We start from the raw sequence: 20,769 nt of genomic DNA, 5'->3' as shown, positions 1-20,769 counted from the left end.
CTGAGTTGAGTGTTACCTTTGTCAAGGGAACTATTACACAGATAATTTTGCCTAAAACCATCAATGTGTATTATAAAAGAAACTGTATACATAATTTTATATAAAGGTATGTCATGTGACAAATACGATTTCTTTTTTCTTGGAGATAAAGGTCCTTTGAAAACATGCTGGAGCAAGTTCTTCCAGATAGTATCTCTGCTTTGACTTCAAACCTCATTCAGAATAAACCCAACCCCAGGGCCCCAAGTGTGATCTGGTGCTCAGCCTTCCACTCCGCCCATACCTTCTGCACCTCAGCCCACCTCCCTGGGCTTCTGCCACTCTGGCCCCTTGATATTCTTCCTGCACAGAGCCTTTGTCCCTGCTCTTTTCTCTGCCAGGGGCATCCTTACGTAGGTATCTATCTGCTCCCCTTTCACTACAAAGGCCTCTACTCAGACAACACCTTATTACCCTGACCTTTCCTGACTCATTCTGTTTCTGACCACTTCTCCTTCCTGGAGATCTTCATATCTCCTTACCTTGCTTTGCTTTGATTTTTGTTTGTTTGTTTGTTGTTCATTTGTTTTGTTTTGAGACAGAGTCTTGCTCTGTTTCCCAGGCTGGAGTGCAGTAGCGCGATCTCAGCTCACTGCAACCTCCACCTGCTGGGTTCAAGTGAGTCCCCTGCCTCAGCCTCCTTAGTAGCTGGAATTACAAGTACATGCCACTATGCCTGGCTAATTTTTGTATTTTTAGTAGAGACGGGGTTTCACCATGTTGGTCAGGCTGGTCTTGAACTCCTGACCTCATGATCCGCCCACCTCGGCCTCCCAAAGTGTTGGAATTACAGGCGTGAGCCACCACACCTGGCCCCCTGCTTTGATTTTCTGCAGAGAACTTTCACCTCTGATAGAGCCTCTCTTTATTAATTTATTTGTCTGTCTCTACTAGAAAGTAACCTCCTTAAGAGAACGGACTTTGTTTTGTTTAAAGACATGTCCCCTGCACCTAGAATGGTATCTGGTACATAGTAGGCACTTAGGAAATACTTGCGGAAGGGAGAGAAGTGGGGAGAGCGTCATTTTTCCATCTGTTTAACTTGTTAAGGACTTCCTTGGCCCACCTAACAATTGCTGGCTATGTAAACAGCTTCCTTATAACTGAGATAGGTAATGTCCCTTATAGTTTTAAAATTCAGATGATCCTTTTATAATATCTTATTTTGGATATTCTATAACCTTATCATAATTTAGGGATCATGATTTGGGGTACTTGCCAAAAGCCTTTTGCCCTGTTTGAGAGCACAGTGGAGTCTGTACCCTAGGGTACTCTCACTCCCTCTGCCCTACCACTTAGGGCAAAGGTGAACATGGCCATTCCAGTGCCCCTGGGTGCTATGGGGAATGGGGGAAAAGAGTCAAGCTTGCTGTGTCCACTGCTCTGTCTGCAGTGTTGCTGTGTCTTCCATTCTGCTGGGCTGTGTATTCTGAACATGGGTGCCTTGGCTAAATGTGCCCAGGAGTGAGTGGGAAATCTCACTGAGCAATTTTGAGTGGAAATTACTTGTCTAAAATCAGCTTGACCCTGAAGCCTGAGAATGATGCGTGTGGTTAGGAGAAACCAGAGGCTGAGTGCATGGGCTTGTCTCCTTGTAGAGGGCTTAGTTTGGGCTGATGTAACAAAAGACCTTCGAAATTTATTGCTCAATTGCTCAGAGTTCTGGAGGCTGGGAAGTCTCAAATCAAAGCATCGGCAGATTCAGGGTCTGGCAAAGGCTCACTTTCTGCTTTATAGGCACAGCCGGTGCCTTCTAGCTATGTCCTCGCATGGCAGAAGGGGCAAGCAAGCTCCTTTGAGCCACTTTAATAAGGGCACTAATCCCATTCATAAGGGTGGAGCCCTCATGACCTAATGACCTTCTAAAGGCCCCACCTCAATACTGTTGAATTGGGGATTGGGTTTCAACATATGAATTTGGAGGGGGATTCTAACATTCAGACCATAGCAGTAAATAAGCAGCTTGCTCTTGTCTGTACAATGAGAATAAAATCTCTACTACTTGCCACTCGTATCCGAGCTCTCTACGGAAAATAATCTTCTGTCTTCCTAGCGTGGAAGTGATTCGTCTTGGACAGAGTCACTTCATCAACTGGGACCTGCAAATGTACTATGCTGAGAAGGACACACCCGCAAAAGCTAGAACCACCACACTCAATGAACAGCTCGGGCAGATCCATTATATCTTCTCTGATAAGACGGGGACACTCACACAAAATATCATGACCTTTAAAAAGTGCTGTATCAACGGGCAGATATATGGTAAGTGGAAGCCGTCACTCATTTTCTGGGTGAGTGGGGCTGCCTGCCGTGTGCAGGTCATTACTTGGACTATAGCCTGTCTCCTGGCATTGCTGGTGCCCTCTCGATGCAGAGTCCTGCTGCTAGGGCCATTCTCCAGCTGAGCACCAGAGAAGCACCATGGACAGCACTGGGGACACATGCGTGGGAGAGGACAGTGGCCAGAAGTGGGCTCACAGCCGGGCGCGGTGGCTCATGCCTGTAATCCCAGCACTTTGGGAGGGTGAAGTGGGCAGATCCCAAGAGGTCAGGGATTTGAGACCAGCCTTGCCAACATGGCAAAACCCCGTCTCTACTAATAATACAAAAATTAACCAGGTGTGGTGGTGGCGCACACCTATAATCCCAGCTACTCGGGAGACTGAGGCAGGAGAATTGCTTGAACCCGGGAGGTGGAGGTTGCAGTGAGCTGAGATCACACCACTGCACTCCAGCCTGGTGAGAGAGCAAGACTCTGTCTGAAAAAAAAAAAAAAAAAAAAAAAATTAGAAGTCTCATTACTATATGATCTAGCAATTCCACTTCAGGTTATATACTCAAAAGAACTGAAACAGGGGCTCAAAGAGATATTTGTACACCTATGTTCATAGCAGCATTATTCACAATAGCCAAAAGATAGAAGCAACCCAAGCGTTCATCAATGGATGAATGGATAAATAAAATGTGGATACACACAATGAAATATTATTCAGTCTAAGAAAGGAAGGAAAATTTGACACATGCTACAACACAGATGAACCTGAACTCGTTTATGCCAGAGGTTGCAGTTTTTTGAATTTTTGCAATCAGAACTTGGTGATGACCTTGAGCAGTAGGATATAAATAACTCCCACATGCTTGGTGTTCCAATAATGGAACACTAGGCATAAATGGGTTAAGGACATTATGCTAAGTGAAGTAAGCCAGTCACAAAAGGACAAATGTTGCATAATTCTACTTATATGAAGTACTTAGAATAATCAAATTTATAGAGACAAAGCAGAATGATGGTTACCAGGGGCTGGAGTCAGGGGAATTGGGAGTTATTGTTTAATGGGTACAGAGTTTCAATTTTGCAAGATGAAACAGCTGCACAACAGTGTGAATATACTTGATGCCACTGAACTGTATGCTTAAAAGTGGTTAAAATGGGCTGGGTGCAGTGTCTCATGCCTATAATAACAACACTTTGGGAGGTCAAGGTGGGAGGATTGCTTGAGGCCCAGAATTCTAGACCAGCTTGGGTAACAAAGCAAAAATTTTAAAAAATTAGCAGAGTATGGTGCTGCATGCCTATAGTTCCAGCTACTTGGGAGACTGAGGCAGGAAGATCCCTTAAGCCTGGGAGTTGAAGGCTACAGTGAGCCAAGATCACACCACAGCACTCCAGCATGGCTAACAGAGCAAGACCCTGTCTCAAAATAGCAACAACAAAAATTGGTTGACTGGTGTGCAGTGGCTCACGCCTGCAATCCCAGCACCTTGGGAGGCTGAGTCAGGCACATCCCTTGAGCCCAGGACTTTGAGACCAGCCTGGGCAACATGACAAAACCCCATCTCTGGCCGGGCACAGTGGCTCACGCCTGTAATCCCAGCACTCTAGGAGGCCGACGTGGGTGGATCACAAGCTCAGGAGTTCAAGACCAGCCTGGCCAATATGATGAAACCCCATCTCTACTAAAAATACAAAAATTACCTGGGCGTGGTGGTGGGTGCCTCTAGTCCCAGCTACTCATGAGGCTGAGGCAGGAGAATCGCTTGAACCCGGGAGGTGGAGGTTGCAGTGAGCAAAATTGTGTCACTGCACTCCAGCCTGGGCAACAGAGTGAGACTCCATCTCAAAAAAAAAAAAGCCTCTACAAAAAACAATAATAATAATAATAATACAAAAATTAGCCAGGTGTGGTGGTGTGTGCCTGTAGTTCCAGTTGCTTGAGAGGCTGAGGTAGGATCACCTGAGCCCGGGTACGTCGAGGCTGTTGTGGGCTGGGTTTGCACCACTGCACTCCAGCCTGGGTGACAGAGTGAAACCCTGACTCAAAAAAATCAAACAAAAAATTGGTTAATATGGTAAATTTTATTATGTGTATTTCACTACAATTGTTTGTTTTCTTTGTTGTTTTTGTTTTTGAGACAGTGTCTCACTCTGTCACCCAGGCTGGAGTGCAGTGGTGCGATCTCAGCTCACTGCAACCCCTCCGCCTCCCAGGTTCACATGATTCTCCTCCCTCAGCTTCCTGGGTAGCTGGGATTACAGGCACACACCACCATGCCTGGCTAATTTTTGTTGTTGTTGTTGTTGTTGCTTTTTTGTAGAGATGGGGTTTCACCATGTTGACCAGACTGGTATCGAACCCCTGACCTCAAGCGATCCATCTGCCTCAGCCTCCCAAAGTGCTGGGGTTACAGGCGTGAGCCACCACACCTGGCCTACAATTGTTTTTTTGGTTTTGTTTTTGTTTTTTTGAGACAGAGTCTCACTCTGTCGCCCAGGCTGGAGTGCAGTGGCACGATCTTGGCTCACTGAAACCTCCACTTTCCGGGTTCAAGTGATTCTTCTGCCTCAGCCTCCCAAGTAGCTGGGACTACAGGTATGAACCACCATTCCCAGCTAATTTTGTATTTTTAATAGAGATGGAGTTTCACCATGCTAGCCAAGCTGGTCTTGAACTCCTGACCTCAGGTGATCAGTCCATCTCAGCCTCCCAAAGTGCTGGGATTACAGGCGTGAGCCACCACACCCAGCCAATTGTTTTAAAAGTTGATTTCAGTTCTAATTTTCTGAAACATTTAGAAATTTAATTTTATGTAAATTTAGAGATAATATTAAGGCTAATACTAGATTCAAATAGAGTGCTATTTTAAATATACTTAATAGCACAATTGTTTAAAATGATATAGGGACATGCATATATACTTCCTACTTGTAGGCACCGTGAGTGCCTTTTCTCATAAGAAGTATCAGTGAAGATGGTAGGGCACTGAGGGCCTGAGGACGTGGCTCACATATGTGAGTCCTTCTGACTTGGGGGAGGTAAAGCGTTTCAAAGGATATGATTCAGGCCCCTAGGAGAAGGTAGTGGAGAGGGACAGCCACTGGTATTTGAATATCTAGACCAGGAGTCATCTAACGTTTTCTGTAAAGTGCCAGATAATAAATATTTTAGCCTGTCCAGGCCGTATATGGTCTTATCACCATCACTATATAAGCAAAGCCAGGTAAGGAAGGGCCTCTGGACATAGGTGTAGAATCAATTTGTTTTGTCCTGTTTGTTTCTCAGGGGACCATCGGGATGCCTCTCAACACAACCACAACAAAATAGAGGTAAGACCTTTAAGCCGAAGAATCGTTTGGGATGCTGGGGATGTCAGGGTCCCAGCAGGGCCATGCTTCCTTTGAAGGTCTAGGGAAGACTCTTTCGTTGCCTCTTCCCTGCTCCTGGTGGTTGCCCACAGTCCTTGGTGTTCCTTGGCTTGGAGACTTGGAAACACAACTCTGTGTCTCTGCCTTTGTTGTCACATGGTGTCCCCCGTGTGTCTGTGTGTCTCTGTCCACATTTCCCCTTCTAATAAGGATACCAATCATTGGATTAGGACCTACCCTAATTGAGTATGACCTCATTTTATCTTGATTACATCTGTAAAGACCCTGTTTCTAAATAAGGTCACATTCTTAGGTACCAGAGGTTAGAATTGCAACATATCTTTTGGGGGAACATAGTTTAGTCCACCACAAAGTACCTTTTGACTAGGCATGGTGGCTCATGCCTGTAATCCCAGCACTTTGGGAGGCTAAGTTTGGCAGATCAATTGAGTCAAGGAGTTTGAGACCAGAGAAACCCCATCTCTACAAAAAAATACAAAAATTAGCCAGGTATGGTGGTGCATGCCCGTAGGCCCATCTACTCAGAAGGATTGCTTGAGCCCAGGAGGTGGAGGTTGCAGAGAACTGAGATCAAGCCACTGCACTCCAGCCCGGGTGACAGAGTGAGACCCATATATGGTCATATATGTTTCCAAAAAAAAAAGGGGGGGGGGCTTTTTATTTAAGACAGTTGTGAGCCTCTTGACATTTAAGAATGTGCTAAAATCCTAAGGTGGTTTTTGCATAATTGAAACCTTGCCTTTGAAGAAAAGTTCATGTCATTTGTTAAGTCAAAAATATTTTATAAAATCATATTTTGTTTTTCTCCATTTCTTTCAGCAAGTTGATTTTAGCTGGAATACATATGCTGATGGGAAGCTTGCATTTTATGACCACTATCTTATTGAGCAAATCCAGTCAGGGAAAGAGCCAGAAGTACGACAGTTCTTCTTCTTGCTCGCAGTTTGCCACACAGTCATGGTGGATAGGACTGATGGTGAGTGTTTCTCTGGCATCTCAGGCATTAGAGACCAGGTTTTTTGTTTCCAGGTAACTCCTGCTTATGGCTGAAATGCATGTCAAGTACTACACAAATCTGTCTCATATTCGAATGCAGTGAATATTTCTCAGCACTTACCACTAGATGGTTTATGGAAGAGCAAAGTAGGAAACAAGCTTCTTGTCCCTGAAAATTTACACTTATTCATAGCTATAGCTCCAGGTATATTTTTTTCACTTTGCAAATGAAATCTTGTTGAAAGAAATGATTGGTACTTGAACTATGATAGAAGAATCTAACTTTTCTTAGCACATTTATTACTGAGCATTGACTGAGAGTGAAAAGCCAAGCTTTATCTGTATCAGAAATGGACTTTGAACTTGACTAATCTTTTCTACCAAATAATTTCAGATATATGCTCTTATTTACTAGATTCTGTTATAGTTTGGGTTTGAAATAATATCAGCCTCAGCCTGGATCTCTTTAAGGTGCCTTTTTCCATTTAAAGGAGCATAATTAATGTGAATTTCATGGGAACAAGCCAGAATGGCTTGTAGGTTCCTTTGCAGAATCCTTCGATGCAGTTTGTGCCAGCTCTGTCACAGCACGTTTGTCCTGTATCAAGGAAAGCTAGTCATTTTATCACAAATGGACATAATGATAAATTATATAGACACACATGCACTTTATAGAAAGAGCAAAGGAGTTCTTTTGGTGTTTCTGTAATGGAGCGTAGTCTGCCTTCACTTCATTCCCTCACTTCATCCGCTTCACTACATCTTCCACTTTTTACTTCAGTCAGTGCAGCACACATAAGTCCCTCTCTTTTCTCAACCTTAATGTTTCCTATGTAGCAGGTATGAAATTTCCAGAGAAGGAATATGCATAAAAACTAAATGTGTAGGCCAACGCTTGGTGGCTCACACCTGTAATCCCAGCATTTGGAAGGTCGAGGTGAACGGATTGCTTGAGCTCAAGAGTTCAAGACCAGCCTGAGCAACATGGCAAAACTCCATCTCACCAAAAAATACAAAAAATTAGCCAGGTGTGATGGGACATGCCTGTAGTCCCAGCTACTCAGGTGGGGATCGATTGAGCCCAGGAGGTCAAGGCTGCAGTGAGCCATAGTCTCACCATTACACTCCAGCTTCGGTGATGGAGTGAGACCCTATCTCAAAAAAAACAAAAAACACCTAAATGTATAGAAGCTGTATATGATACCTTTCAGCAAGTTTCAAAGAAACCCATTTTCCAAGGATGAATCTAATATTGCAATGAAGCAAGGTAACAGAGTTCAGATTAGGGTGGATACATGGAAGGGTTTATCAGCAGACGATGTGGGGAAGGATAGAAAGGGGCGATACCAGGTCATGAATCATGGAAGCAGAGGTCTAAGTCTATTTGACTCACCAAGCCAATTTTACTCAGGCAATAGGCATAAAGTATGATATTACAAAGTCACCTGGTTCTCTTTGGTTTTGACTCATTAGCACAATTATTGTACTCTTCTCTGAGTACGTGATAGGATTTTAAGGGCTAACTGGCCAACTTAGGCAAATGTAAATTCATCCTGTGGTCCCTATTCTATCTTTCCCCAGTGGGATATTATGGGAAGAGCCCTGGACTACATGCTAGAGATGAGTCAGCCCAGTTTGGGTCCCTCTCAGAACCACCTTCCTCTGTGTTGTAAGAAGGTTGGATGTACAAAGTTCCTTCCAGCAGGGCTGGGCACGGTGGCTTACACCTGTAATCCCAGCACTTTGGGAGGCCGAGGCGGGCAGATCGTGAGGTCAGGAGTTCAAAACCAGCCTGGCCAACATGGTGAAACCCCATCTCTACTAAAAATACAAAACATTAGCCAAGCATGGTGGCATGTGCCTATAATCCCAGCTACTTGGGAGGCTGAGGCAGGAGAATCGCTTGAACCTGGCAGGCAGAGGTTGCAGTGAGCCAAGATCACGCCACTGCACTACAGCCTGGGCAACAGTGCAAGACTCCATCTCAAAAAAAAAAAAAAAAAGAACACAAAGTCCCTCCAGCCTGACATACCACAGCTCTTTGTCCACTGTCAGCTGAGGTCAAGGGTTGTATGAATAGAGACATGTTGGCTTCTAGTGCAGGAGCTTAGAGAAGAAATTGCTTTTGGCTTTAACCATAAAGTACCAGGAAAGGATCCCTTGAAAGGGACCTTGGGGACTACACCTCCAAGTTTTGTTTTGTGTTTTTGAGACAGTCTTGCTCTTGTCACCCAGGCTGGAGTGCAATGGCACGATCTCGGTTCACTGCAACCTCCACCTCCCAGGTTCAAGCAATTCTCGTGCCTCAGCCTCCTGAGTAGCTGGGACTACAGGGGCCAACCACCACGCCCAGCTAATTTTTGTATTTTCAGTAGAGATGGGGCTTCACCATGTTGGCCAGGCTGGTCTCCAACTCCTGATTTCAGGTGATCTGCCCACCTCAACCTCCCAAAGTGCTGGGATTACACGCGTGAGCCACCACACCCTGCCACATGCATTTGTTTTCTGCTACTCTGTAGTGAATTAGTGTAACTCAGCTACTGAAAACACCTGTTCACTAGCTTACGGTTCTGTAGGGCAGAATTCTGAGCATGGCATGACTGGGTTCACCGCTCAGCATCTGACTAAAATCAAGTTTGGGCCATGTTCTCATCTGGAGCTCAGTGTCTTTTTCCACATTCACGTTTGGTTGCGGCAGGATTCAGTTCTCTGTGGTTGTAGAACTGAAGTCCCCATTTCTTTATTGGCTGTCAACTGGGTTGCCCTCCACTCCTAGAGACTGTCCTCATTCCCTGCCAGCTGGTCCACTCCACCTTCAAAGCCAGCGGTGGAGAATCTCCCTTAAATTGAACCTTTTTCATGCTGCTCCAAGTCTCTCCCCCAGAAGAGTTCTGTCCTAAGCTCATCTAATTAAGTCAGGAACACCTGGATAATCTATTTTAAGGTCAGCTGATTAGGATCGCACATCTGCAAATTCCCTTCACAGCAGTACCTAGATTAGTGCTTGATTGAGTAACTGGGAGAAAGTGAATGTACAGCACTGGGATGGGAACCTTGAGGCCATTGCAGACTCCCGCCTGCACAGAGGTCACGTGAGAGCAGAATGTGGAAGGCTTGGAAGCCTTCACTTCACCTGGAGGTTCTGAGTTAATGATCAGAGAGCTTGTTTCATGAGTTTTGCGCATCACGGGTGTGAGAGTCTGGAGCAGGTAGGCACTGGAGATTGGCACAGAGGCTGAAGGTTTGCATTAGTATGGGGTCTTTGGGAAGGATAACAAAGCCATGGATGTGGGAGACCCTTGGCAAATCATTTAAAGGGGGTGAGAGGATTGAGGAGAAAAAGACATCTGAGAGCTAGGGCTTGTTTTTGTGAGTGTGTGTGTTTTTTGTTTTTTTTTGTTTTGTTTTTGTTTTTTTTTTTTTGAGACCAAGTTTCACTCTTATTGCCCAGGCTGGAGTGCAATGGCATGATCTCGGCTCACTGCAACCTCCATCTCCCGGGTTTAATCAATTCTCCTGCCTCAGCCTCCGAGTAGCTGGGATTACAGGCACGCCCCACCACACCCAGCTAATTTTGCATTTTTAATAGAGATGGGGTTTCTCCATGTTGGTCAGGCTGGTCTTAAACTCCCGACCTTAATCCTCCAGCCTTGACCTCCCAAAAGTGCTGGGATTACAGGTGTGAGCCACCACACCCAGTCTTTTTTTTTTTTTTTTTGAGACTGAGTCTCGCTCCTGTTGCCCAGGTTGGAGTACAGTGCCGCAATCTCGGCTCACTGCAACCTCTGCCTCCCAGGTTCAAGTGATTCTCCTGCCTCAGCCTCCCGAGTAGCTGGGATTACAGGCGCCCACCACCAAACCCTGGCTAACTTTTTGTATTTTTAGTAGAGATGGAGTTTTGCCATGTTGGCCAGGCTTGTCTTGAACTCCTAACCTCAGGTGATCGACCCGCCTCAGCCTCCCAAAGCACTGGGATTACAGGTGTGAGCCACCATGCCTGGCCAGGTAGTTTATTGTCACTTAATTAGAGTGAGCCGGGTGCAGTGGTTCACGCCTGTAATCCCAGCACTTTGGGAGTCTGAGGTAGGCGGATCACCTGAGGTCAGGAGTTCAAGACCAGCCTGACCAATATTGTGAAACCCCACCTCTACTAAACATACAAAAATTAGCTGGGCGTGGTGGCAGGCACCTGTAGTCCCAGCTACTCGGGAGGCTGAGACAGGAGAATTGCTTGAACCCGCGAGGCGGAGGTTGCTGTGAGCCGAGATTGTGCCACTGCGCTCCAGCCTGGGCGACAAAGTGAGACTCCATCTCAAAAAAAATTTAGAGTGAATCAGCTGAGGCAGTTGTGAAGGAGAGAAGAAAGGTGCATTTAGCTTTCTCTGCCACCATTACCCTGAAGCTAGGGAATCAGGTTGATGAGAACTGAGAGGTGGGATTTGTGGTTTGAGCATCTTTCTTTGATTACATCAATTTCATGAGCCACAAATTAGTGTGTGAAAGAAAAAGAAGGTCTTTCTGGTTGCCTCTAAATGTGCCATAAATAAAGAGTTTTCTTAGGAAGGTTGCTTTGTTTTTGTTTTTTTTTTAGTTTGTTTTTACACCTTCAACTTTTATTTTAGGTTCAGGGGATACATGTGCATGTTTGTTACATGGGTATATTGCATGATCCTGAAGTTTGGGGTACAATTGATCCCGTCATCCAGGTAGTGAACACAGAACTTAATAGTTAGTTTTTCTTTTCTTTTTTATTCTTTTTTTTTTTTTTTTTTTTTGAGACAGAGTCTTGCTCTGTTGCCCAGGCTGGAGAGCAGTGGCACGATCTCGGCTCACTGCAAGCTCTGCCTCCCGGGTTCATGCCATTCTCCTGCCTCAGCCTCCCAAGTAGCTGGGACTACAGGCACCCGCCACCATGCCTTGCTAATTTTTTTTGTATGTTTAGTAGAGACGGGGTTTCACCATGTTAGCCAGGACGAAAGGTCGGCCTGCTGCGTTGGCTGGGAATCGAAGTCGGGTCAATTGCTTGGAAGGCAGCTATGCTCACCACTATACCACCAACACCACACTCTTTTCTTTTCTCTTCTTTTTTTTTGAGATAGAATCTCGAACTGTCGCCTGGGCTGGAGTGCAATGGTGTGATCTCGGTTCACTGCAACCTCTGCCTCCCGGGTTCACGCGATTCTCCTGCCTCAGCCTCCCAAGTAGCTGGGATTACAGGTGCATACCACCACACGTGGCTAATTTTTTATATTTTTAGTAGAGACGGGGTTTCACTATGTTGGCCAGGCCGGTCTCAAACTCCTGACCTCGTGATCCACCCGCCTCAGCCTCCCAAAGTGCTGGGATTACAGGTGTGAGCCACCGTGCCTGGCCCTAATAGTAAGTTTTTCAACCCTTGTTGCCCTCCCTCCCTCCTTTCTCTTGAAGTCCCCACTATCTATTTTTGCAGTCTTTATGTCCATGAGTACCCAATGTTAAGTGAGAACATGTGGTAGGTATGTGGTCTTCTGTTCCTGAGTTAATTTGCTTAGGATAATGGCCTAATCTCTACTGTGACAAAGGACATGATTTTGTTCCTTTTTATGGCTGCATAGTTTTTTAGTCCAAGTGTCTTCCAGCAGTCATAAGGTTGGCATTTGGACCAAGTCACTGACGTTCTTCCCATCTCTGTTAGTCTGCAATTCTGTGATTCCATTATCAGAAGGTAATGGAAAACATTTTTTTTTCTTTAATGATAAAAATATCAAGGTGTTTGCTCTAGATATGAGTGTCTTACTTGTGGGAACTTTACCACTTTTTATTATTTTGTTCCTTTTCTCTGCTGGAAATGCATTTGCTGTCAATATTATGCCATATATCGCTGTGCCAACTTAAGTTGCCGAAGGGAAAGGCTTTGTTCTCACCGCTGCTGATTTGTCTCTGGTTAAATAGTTTGCCCTCTAGCATTTGTATATGTTTGCTAGATGGCCGGATTTAGGAAGTGCGTTTATAGCTTCTAGTGAATGACTTTCTGAGTGAACAAATACAGAGAGACCCTAAGTGTCATCTTTAATTATTAATTAGGAAGTGATTAATATTGACTTAAAAAGTGAATCCTCTGAGCCAATTGTGAAGGAAGGAAGGAAGGTGTGTTTAGCTCTCTCTGCCACCATTACCCCAGAGCACCAACCATTCCAAGTGAGGCTGGGGGATAAACAGCTGCTCATGCATCTGTGGCCTTCATCCTGGTCAAAGTATTTTGGAAAACTAAATGCTCTTTCTGTCCAAAGTCATCTGGCCACGGAAATGCTTTTCCTTCTATTTTGAGACAAAATAACTAGAGTAGAAAAATAGAAGATCTTGGGTAGGCAGAGTATTTTTTAAACTTTTTATTGAAGTACAACATGTGTATACAGAGATATGTACGTATCATAAGTATATAACTCAATGAATTTTCACAAACCAATACTCTTGTAATGAGCACCCAGATTTTTAAAAAAGAACATTATCAATCCCCCTAGAATTCCCTTTACATTCCTTTCCAGTGATTACAAGAAAAGTACTTTCCTGACTACGAATAACACAGGTTAGCTCTGTCAGTTTTTTGGCTTATTTCAGTGGAATCATTTAGCATATGTACTCTTTTGTGTATCTGGCTGTGAGATTTATTCCTCTTCTTATTGGTTTTTTCTTTTTTCCTAAAAGAGACTGCATCTTGCTCTGTCAGCCAGGCTGGAGTGCAGTGGAATATCAAAGCTCACTGTAACCTCACACTCCTGGGCTCAAGTGATCCTCCTGCCTCAGCCTCCTGAATAGTTGCAATTATAGGCACGTGCCACTAAACCTAGCTTATTCTTATTGTTGAAATGTAGTTGTGAATAGAAGACAATTTTCCATTATTTAACTTTTAAACATTAAGATATCGGATAGTGATCAAACTAAGGTTGGTTGGTTTGTTTCAACTTTTCTTTCTTTCTTTTTTTTTTTTTTTTTTTGAGATGGAGTCTCGGTCTGTCACCAGGGTGGAGTGCAGTGGCGAGATCTCGGCTCACTGCAACCTCCACCTTCTGGGTTCAAGTGATTCTCCTGCCTCAGCCTCCTGAGTAGCTGGAACTATAGGCACGTGCCACCATGCCTGGCTAATTTTCTGTGTTTTTAGTAGAGACAGAGTTTCACTGTGTTAGCCAGGATGGTCTCCATCTCCTGACCTCATGATCTACCTGCCTCAGCCTCCCAGATTGCTGGGATTACAGGCGTGAGCCACTGCACCCAGCCTGTGTTTTTTTTTTTTTTTTTTTTTTTTTCAATAAGGAGAATATAGCTATGGTAAAGAAAAAATAGCCTGGGCAACATGGTGAGATCCTGTCTCTATAAAAAATACAAACATTAGCTGGGCGTGGTGATGTGCGCCTATAGTCCCAGCTACTCAGGAAGCTGAGGTGGGAGGATCACTTGCGCCTGAGGTGATCAAGGCTGCAGTGAGCTGAGATGGTGCCACTGCACTCCAGCCTTGGTGCCAGAGTAAGACTGTGTCAAAAAAACAAAAAAAAAAAGAAAGAAAGAAAACATACTTTTTTAGAGGGAAGATAAACTGGTACAACCTTCTTGGAAAACAAATTAGTATTGTATACCAATGAGTTTTAAAATTATCAGTGTTCTCTGGCTCAGTATTTTCCTAATAGGAATCTGCTCTTAGAAAATAAGCCAGGGGCCCAGGGGCAGTGGCTCATGCCTGTAATCCGAACACTTTAGGGACTGAGGCAGGCGAATCACTTGAGTCCAGGAGTTTGAGACCAGCCTGAGCAACATGGTGAAACCCCGTCTCTACAAAAAAATACAAAAAATTAGCCAGGTGTGGTGGCGTGTACCAGTAATCCCAGCTACATGGGAAGATGAGGTAGGAGGATCACTGAGCCTGGGGAGATTGAGGCTGCAGTGAGCCATGATCGTGCCACTGCACTGCAACCTGGGCAACAGGGTGAGACCCTGTTTCAGAAAAACAAGAAAGAAAGAGAATAAGCCAGGTGAGGTGACATGAGCCTGTAGCCCTAGCTACTCATTAGGCTGAGGCAGAAGGATCACTTGGGCCCCGGAGATCAAGAGCAGCCTGGACAACATAGGGAGACCTCTGTCTCTAAAAAGAAAAAAGAAACAGAAAAATCTTTACACACATACAAAAGGGTTATTAAAATGTGACTTTTTGAGAGTAAAAAAATTTGGAAATAAACTAAGTGTCTGTAATGGGAAAATGATAACATATTTACATTTGTTCAAATGTTTATAAAGAATTTAAAAAGGGATGGCAATATGCTCAGATACAGCATTAAAATAATCAGGATGTAAATGTATATTCAGCTTGATAGAAACAATTTCAGATACAGACATTTTAAAAGGCACTGGAGGGAATGATAAAATGTCAACACCTGTTGTTTCTCCTGTGGATGGTGGGATTATGGGAATTTTCCCTCATTCTCCACCAATGTTTCTTTTTTAGTTTATATTACTGTTTATAAGTCAAGATAAAACAAAGAAGTTTTAATCTTGGCATAACCCTTCCAAGTCAATGACTCGTTTTCCTGGGGATGTTTTGGGCTTTGCAGCCCATCTGACCCCCACAGGAGCCTCAGCAGAGGCCTCAACAATGAGCTCTGCATTTGTTTTTACAGCTTTTCTGGGATTTCTCTCGCTTCCTTGTTAGGTCAGCTCAACTACCAGGCAGCCTCTCCCGATGAAGGTGCCCTGGTAAACGCTGCCAGGAACTTTGGCTTTGCCTTCCTCGCCAGGACCCAGAACACCATCACCATCAGTGAACTGGGCACTGAAAGGACTTACAATGTCCTTGCCATTTTGGACTTCAACAGTGACCGGAAGCGAATGTCTATCATTGGTAAGTCCCCCTCAGAGTCTGCCTATGAATCGCTCATTTAGATGTTGCTTGTGCCCATTGTATTGAGTGGCATCAGGATAAAGCAGCCAGTGAAAGAGCTACTTGGCTCCTGGGAGATTTCTGCAGCTTTATTGAAACTGGTATTGTTGGCCGGGCGCGGTGGCTCACGCCTGTAATCCCAGCACTTTGGGAGGCCGAGGCGGGTGGATCACGAGGTCAGGAGATTGAGACCGTCCTGGCTAACACGGTGAAACCCCGTCTCTACTAAAAATACAAAAAAAAATTAGCCAGGCGTGGTGGCTGGCACCTGTAGTCCCAGCCACTCGGGAGGCTGAGACAGGAGAATGGCGTGAACCCGGGAGGCAGAGCTTGCAGTGAGCCGACATCGCGCCACTGCATTCCAGCCTGGGCGATAGAGCAAGACTCCGTCTCAAAAAAAAAAAAAAAAAAGAAACTGGTATTGTTTTCTTCATTCTTCACTGTGTTCCCTACTCAAAGGGGTAGCCACAGTATCTCTGAATCTTACAAATGCTGCTGACGTTCTTTTTTAATCTCTTTCTTTCTTTTTCTTTTTCTTTTTTTTTTTTTTTGAGATGGAGTCTTGCTCCGTCACCCAGGAGTGCAGTGGCGCGATCTCAGGTCACTGCAACCTCCGCCTCCCAGGTTCAAGCGAGTCTCCTGCCTCAGCCTCCTGAGTAGCTGGGATTACAGCTGCTGACATTCTTTAACCACGTGGGCTGCCAGATGCTGAATCTGGGGCAGCAGGTGGAACATTTCTGAAGCAGCAGGTAGACATTTGTAGCAGTCTTTTATTTTAAACAACACATGCTCTTTTATTTTTTGAGCACCTCTGAGTGCTCTCTTCTGTACTTGATGGTAGGGAAGGGAGGACTCAGCAGGAAAAGATTTCTGAGAAAAGCAAAGCTATGCTTATGAATCAAAATCATATCTGCAATGCAGGCACATAACAGACCACCAAGTGAAGATGAAAATCACTTCCTACCACTGAACTGCTTTAAATTCGTAATTTGAAATAATCTCAAACTTATAGAAAAGTTACAAGAATGGTTTAAAGAGCCCTCATACTCTTCCATATCCACCAATTGTTAACATAATGAAATTTCATTTATATATCTCTATATATAGATCTAATATATATCTAATTATATATATGTAATTTCATTATATATACCTATATATACACACACATATATATGTACACACACATACATACAGGTTATTGTTTTCTGAACCATTTGAGAGTAAATTGCATTAGAAGGAGCAAGATTACATGATAAAAAAAGAAAATAAAAATATAAAAAAGAGAATAAATTGCAGGCCTAATGTCCCTTTCCCCTAAATACTGTACTATATACCATAGTAGGTATTTCCTAAGAACAGAAACACTCACTTATATATACAGTGCAATGTTCAGAACCAGAAAATTTAACACAGTACAATATTATCTAATCAATAGACTTTATCAGATTTTACCAGGGAGGTTCATTCTTTGTTTTTCTGGTCCAGGATCCAGTCTAAGATCACAGGTTATATTAGGTGATCATGACTCTGAGTCAAGGACGGTTCAATCTCTTTTTGATCTTTCATCCATTGACATTTTTAAAAAGCACAGGCTGGTTATTTTATAGGCTATCCCTCCATTTGGGTTTGTCTGATGTTCCCTCATGATTAGAGCTAGGTTACACATTGTTGGCAGGAAGAGTCCGTAAGTGATGCTGTGCTTTTCTTTAAGTATCACATCAGAAGGTGTATACACACACACACACACACATTTATATTTATATATATACATATATTTATATATGTATATTTATAAGTATATATACATATATTTATATATGTATATTTATAAGTATATATATACATATATTTATATATGTATATTTATAAGTATATATACATATATTTATAAATGTGTATATATGTAGATATATGTATGTATATATGTGTATATATATGTTTCATATATATATATGTTTCATATATATATATATATATATATATATTTTTTTTTTTTTTTTTTTTTGAGACAGAGTTTCACTCTTGCTGCCCAGGCTGAAGTGCAATGGTGCTATCTCGGCTCACTGCAACCTCTACCTCCCTGGTTCAAGTGATTCTCCTGCCTCAGCCTTCTGAGTAGCTGGGATTATAGGCATGTGCCACCATGCCTGGTTAATTTTGTATTTTTAGTAGAAACAAGGTTTCTCCATGTTGGTCAGGCTGGTCTCCAACTGCCGACCTCAGGTGATTGGCCTGCCTTGGCCTCCCAGAGTGCTGGGATTACAGGCGTGAGCCACCCTGCCTAGCCAGAAGGTATATATTATTGGTTTGTCTCATTAATGGGGATGTTAATTTTGATCACTTGGTTAAGGTGGTATCTACAAGCCTTCTCCACTATGATTGAATTTTTAACCAATAAAAATATACAGGTTTAACTATTACACCCTCCTTAGGCACACTTACTGAACGCTTTCTGTGTCCCTTACACAGATCTAGACTGATTATCACGCTTGCCATCTACCTTGATTTAAAATCTGGTTAGCAGTGAGGGATGTATTACAATTATTGCATTAATCAAAAAACCCAAAAAAAATGGTCATAAGGAGTGGTGTTGTGCTTGAAGTATTAAAAGCAGTAAGTGTTGTGAGTTCATAGGTGAGAAACTACCTGTTGGTTGGATGGAGAAAAAGTCTACAAAAGAAAGTAACTAGAACATGGCATAGCACATGGTAGGGAATCAGTAAATATTTGTTGGAAGAATAACTGAGGTTATAAAAAACAGAGCTGACTGTGAAGGAATCTTTTTATATTTATTTCACTATTACATTCAATGTAGATAATGACTTACCAGTTTTGTTGAAGGCAACACTTTTCTGGAGGAACTGATGGTTTTAAGCTAATAGTGAATTATGAGATAGTAACACTTCAAATTAACTTTATAAATGTAGTTTTCTATTAAAAAATCAAACTTAGCTGGGTGTGGTAACTCACATCTGTAATCCCAGCATTTTGGGAGGCTGAGGCAGGAGGATTGCTTGAGCCCAGGAGTTCAAGATCAGCCTGGGTAACATAGTGAGACCTCCAATGTCTATAAAAATAAAAATTAGCCAGGCATGGTGGCATGCACCTGTAGTCCCAGCTACTCGGGAGGCTGAGATGGGAGGATTGCTTGAGCCTGGGGGGTCGAGGCTACAGTGAGCCGATACTGAACTGCTGCACTCCAGCCTGGACAACAGAGCAAGACCCTGTCTCAAAAAATATATATATAAAAAATCAAACTTTGTTGTGTTTATTTCCTTCTTTTACTACCAGTAAGAACCCCAGAAGGCAATATCAAGCTTTACTGTAAAGGTGCTGACACTGTTATTTATGAACGGTTACATCGAATGAATCCTACTAAGCAAGAAACACAGGATGCCCTGGATGTAAGTTTCACTTTTATTCTTTCTGCAAGGGATTCTGAACTTACTCTCTGATGCTGTCTGTTAAGTTTGCATGAAAGCTGTATGTTAACTGCTGACCCTCCCTTTGCTTTGCAATAGTTGGGGTGGAAAGAGCAGTAAAGTAGGAATACAGCCACCTGGGTCCCAGTTCTGCCCCTGCCACTGACTTCCTGGGATATCACCATGGTGCCCTCTCCCAGCATGTGGGTCTTCAAGGTCTATAGGACTGAGGCAGGGGAATGGCTTAGCTCTCTTCCAGTGGCCTTGAGCAAGCTACATAACCATACTAGGTTGTAGTCTTACTATGTGTGTGGTCCCCAAGACCTCCACTAACTTCAAGTTGTAGCACGAAGGAAGGAAAGCATTCATATGTGACAGGATGACAGAGCTGACTATAGGTCACATCTTGTCTAGCCAAGATGGCAGAAGTGGTTCAACTGATTGAGTATTTGGTGTCTCATGCCTGTAATCCCAGCACTTTGGGAGGCCAAGGCGGGTGTATCACCTGAGGTCAGGAGTTCAAGACCAGCCTGGCCAACGTGGTGAAACCCCGTCTCCACTAAAAATACAAAAAAATTAACTGGGTGTGGTGGTGGGCACCTGTAATCCCAGCTACTTGGGAAGCTGAGGCAGGAGAATCGCTTGAACCCCAGAGGGAGGGGGTAGAGTGAGCCGAGATCGTACCATTGCACTCCAGCCTGGGCGACAAGAGCAAAACTTGGTCAAAATAAAAAAGATGTGACTATAAAGTAATGAGATGTTTACTGGTTCATGTTGAAACTGTTTAAAATGTTTAAATCAGGCTGGGTGCAGTAGCTCACGCCTGTAATCCCAGTACTTTGGGAGGGTGAGGTGGCAGATCACGAGGTTAACAGATCGAGACCACCCTGGCCAACATGGTGAAACCCCGTCTCTACCAAAAATACAAAGATTAGCCAGGTGCAGTGGCACCTGCCTGTAATCCCAGCTACTCAGGAGGCTGAGGCAGGAGAATGGCGTGAACCAGGGAGGCAGAGGTTGCAGTGAGCCGAGATCACACCACTGCACTCAAGCCTGGGCGATAGAGTGAGACTTCATCTCAAAAAAAAAAAAAAGAAAAAGAAAAAGAAAAAAAAAGAAAATGTTTAAATCGTTCATCATGGGAAAATTGCCAGATACTCTTTTCCATTAAAAGCTTTGACCTCAGCTTTAACAATGGCTTGTGTATTTTAGAATTGGTTTGAGGGAATAATGCTTAGTGGAGAGTTCATAGGTGATTGGACTTGTATCACAGTTTGTTGGAACAAGTTATAAAGTTGTCAGGTTCGTGCTTATGTCATTACACCCCAAGGCAGCTCCCTTGGTCTGATATTTTCCTAGTCATGAAGAGAAAAAGAGAAAATGAGAAAATGAGAAAGGTAATAGAAGATTTAGAAGAAAGGTAAGCTTTTCCCTTTGGAAACTGGAAGTGCAGTCCTGGACCCTATAGAAGTTTAGAAAAGCAAAGTCTATTATAAAGTGATGTTTAGGCTGGGAGCAGTGGCTCATGCCTGTAATCCCAGCACGCTGGGAGGCTGAGTTGGGCAGATCACATGAGCTCGTGAGTTCAAGACCAGCATGATGAAACCCCATCTCTACAAAAAAAAGTACAAAAATTACCAGGCGTGGTGGTGCACACCTGTAGTCCCAGCTACTTGGGAGGCTGAGGTGAGAGGATGGCTTCAGCCTGGAAGGCAGAGGTTGCAGTGAGCCAGGATTGC

General features: G+C 43.6%; 1 protein-coding gene and 1 long non-coding RNA gene across 10 annotated transcripts in view; one reads left to right on the top strand and one right to left on the bottom strand.

Annotated features, from left to right (window-relative positions):
* LOC134808618 (uncharacterized) overlaps positions 1-20,769 on the bottom strand; it is a 99,443-nt gene that overhangs the window by 38,849 nt on the left and 39,825 nt on the right. The window lies entirely within an intron of this gene.
* Positions 1-20,769, top strand: part of ATP8B1 (ATPase phospholipid transporting 8B1) — a 154,776-nt gene that overhangs the window by 108,121 nt on the left and 25,886 nt on the right. For all 9 annotated transcript variants that reach the window (XM_016933787.4, XM_063795744.1, XM_016933786.4 and 6 more), the window contains 5 exons: positions 2,093-2,301; positions 5,601-5,644; positions 6,524-6,680; positions 15,378-15,566; positions 18,900-19,012. In XM_016933787.4, coding sequence (XP_016789276.1) covers positions 2,093-2,301; positions 5,601-5,644; positions 6,524-6,680; positions 15,378-15,566; positions 18,900-19,012 — 712 coding nt within the window. The remainder of the gene's footprint in view (positions 1-2,092; positions 2,302-5,600; positions 5,645-6,523; positions 6,681-15,377; positions 15,567-18,899; positions 19,013-20,769) is intronic.

The sequence above is a fragment of the Pan troglodytes genome, chromosome 17 (assembly GCF_028858775.2).
Source record: "Pan troglodytes isolate AG18354 chromosome 17, NHGRI_mPanTro3-v2.0_pri, whole genome shotgun sequence".
NCBI lineage: Eukaryota > Metazoa > Chordata > Mammalia > Primates > Hominidae > Pan > Pan troglodytes.
This window is presented reverse-complemented; position numbering and strand designations above follow the sequence as displayed.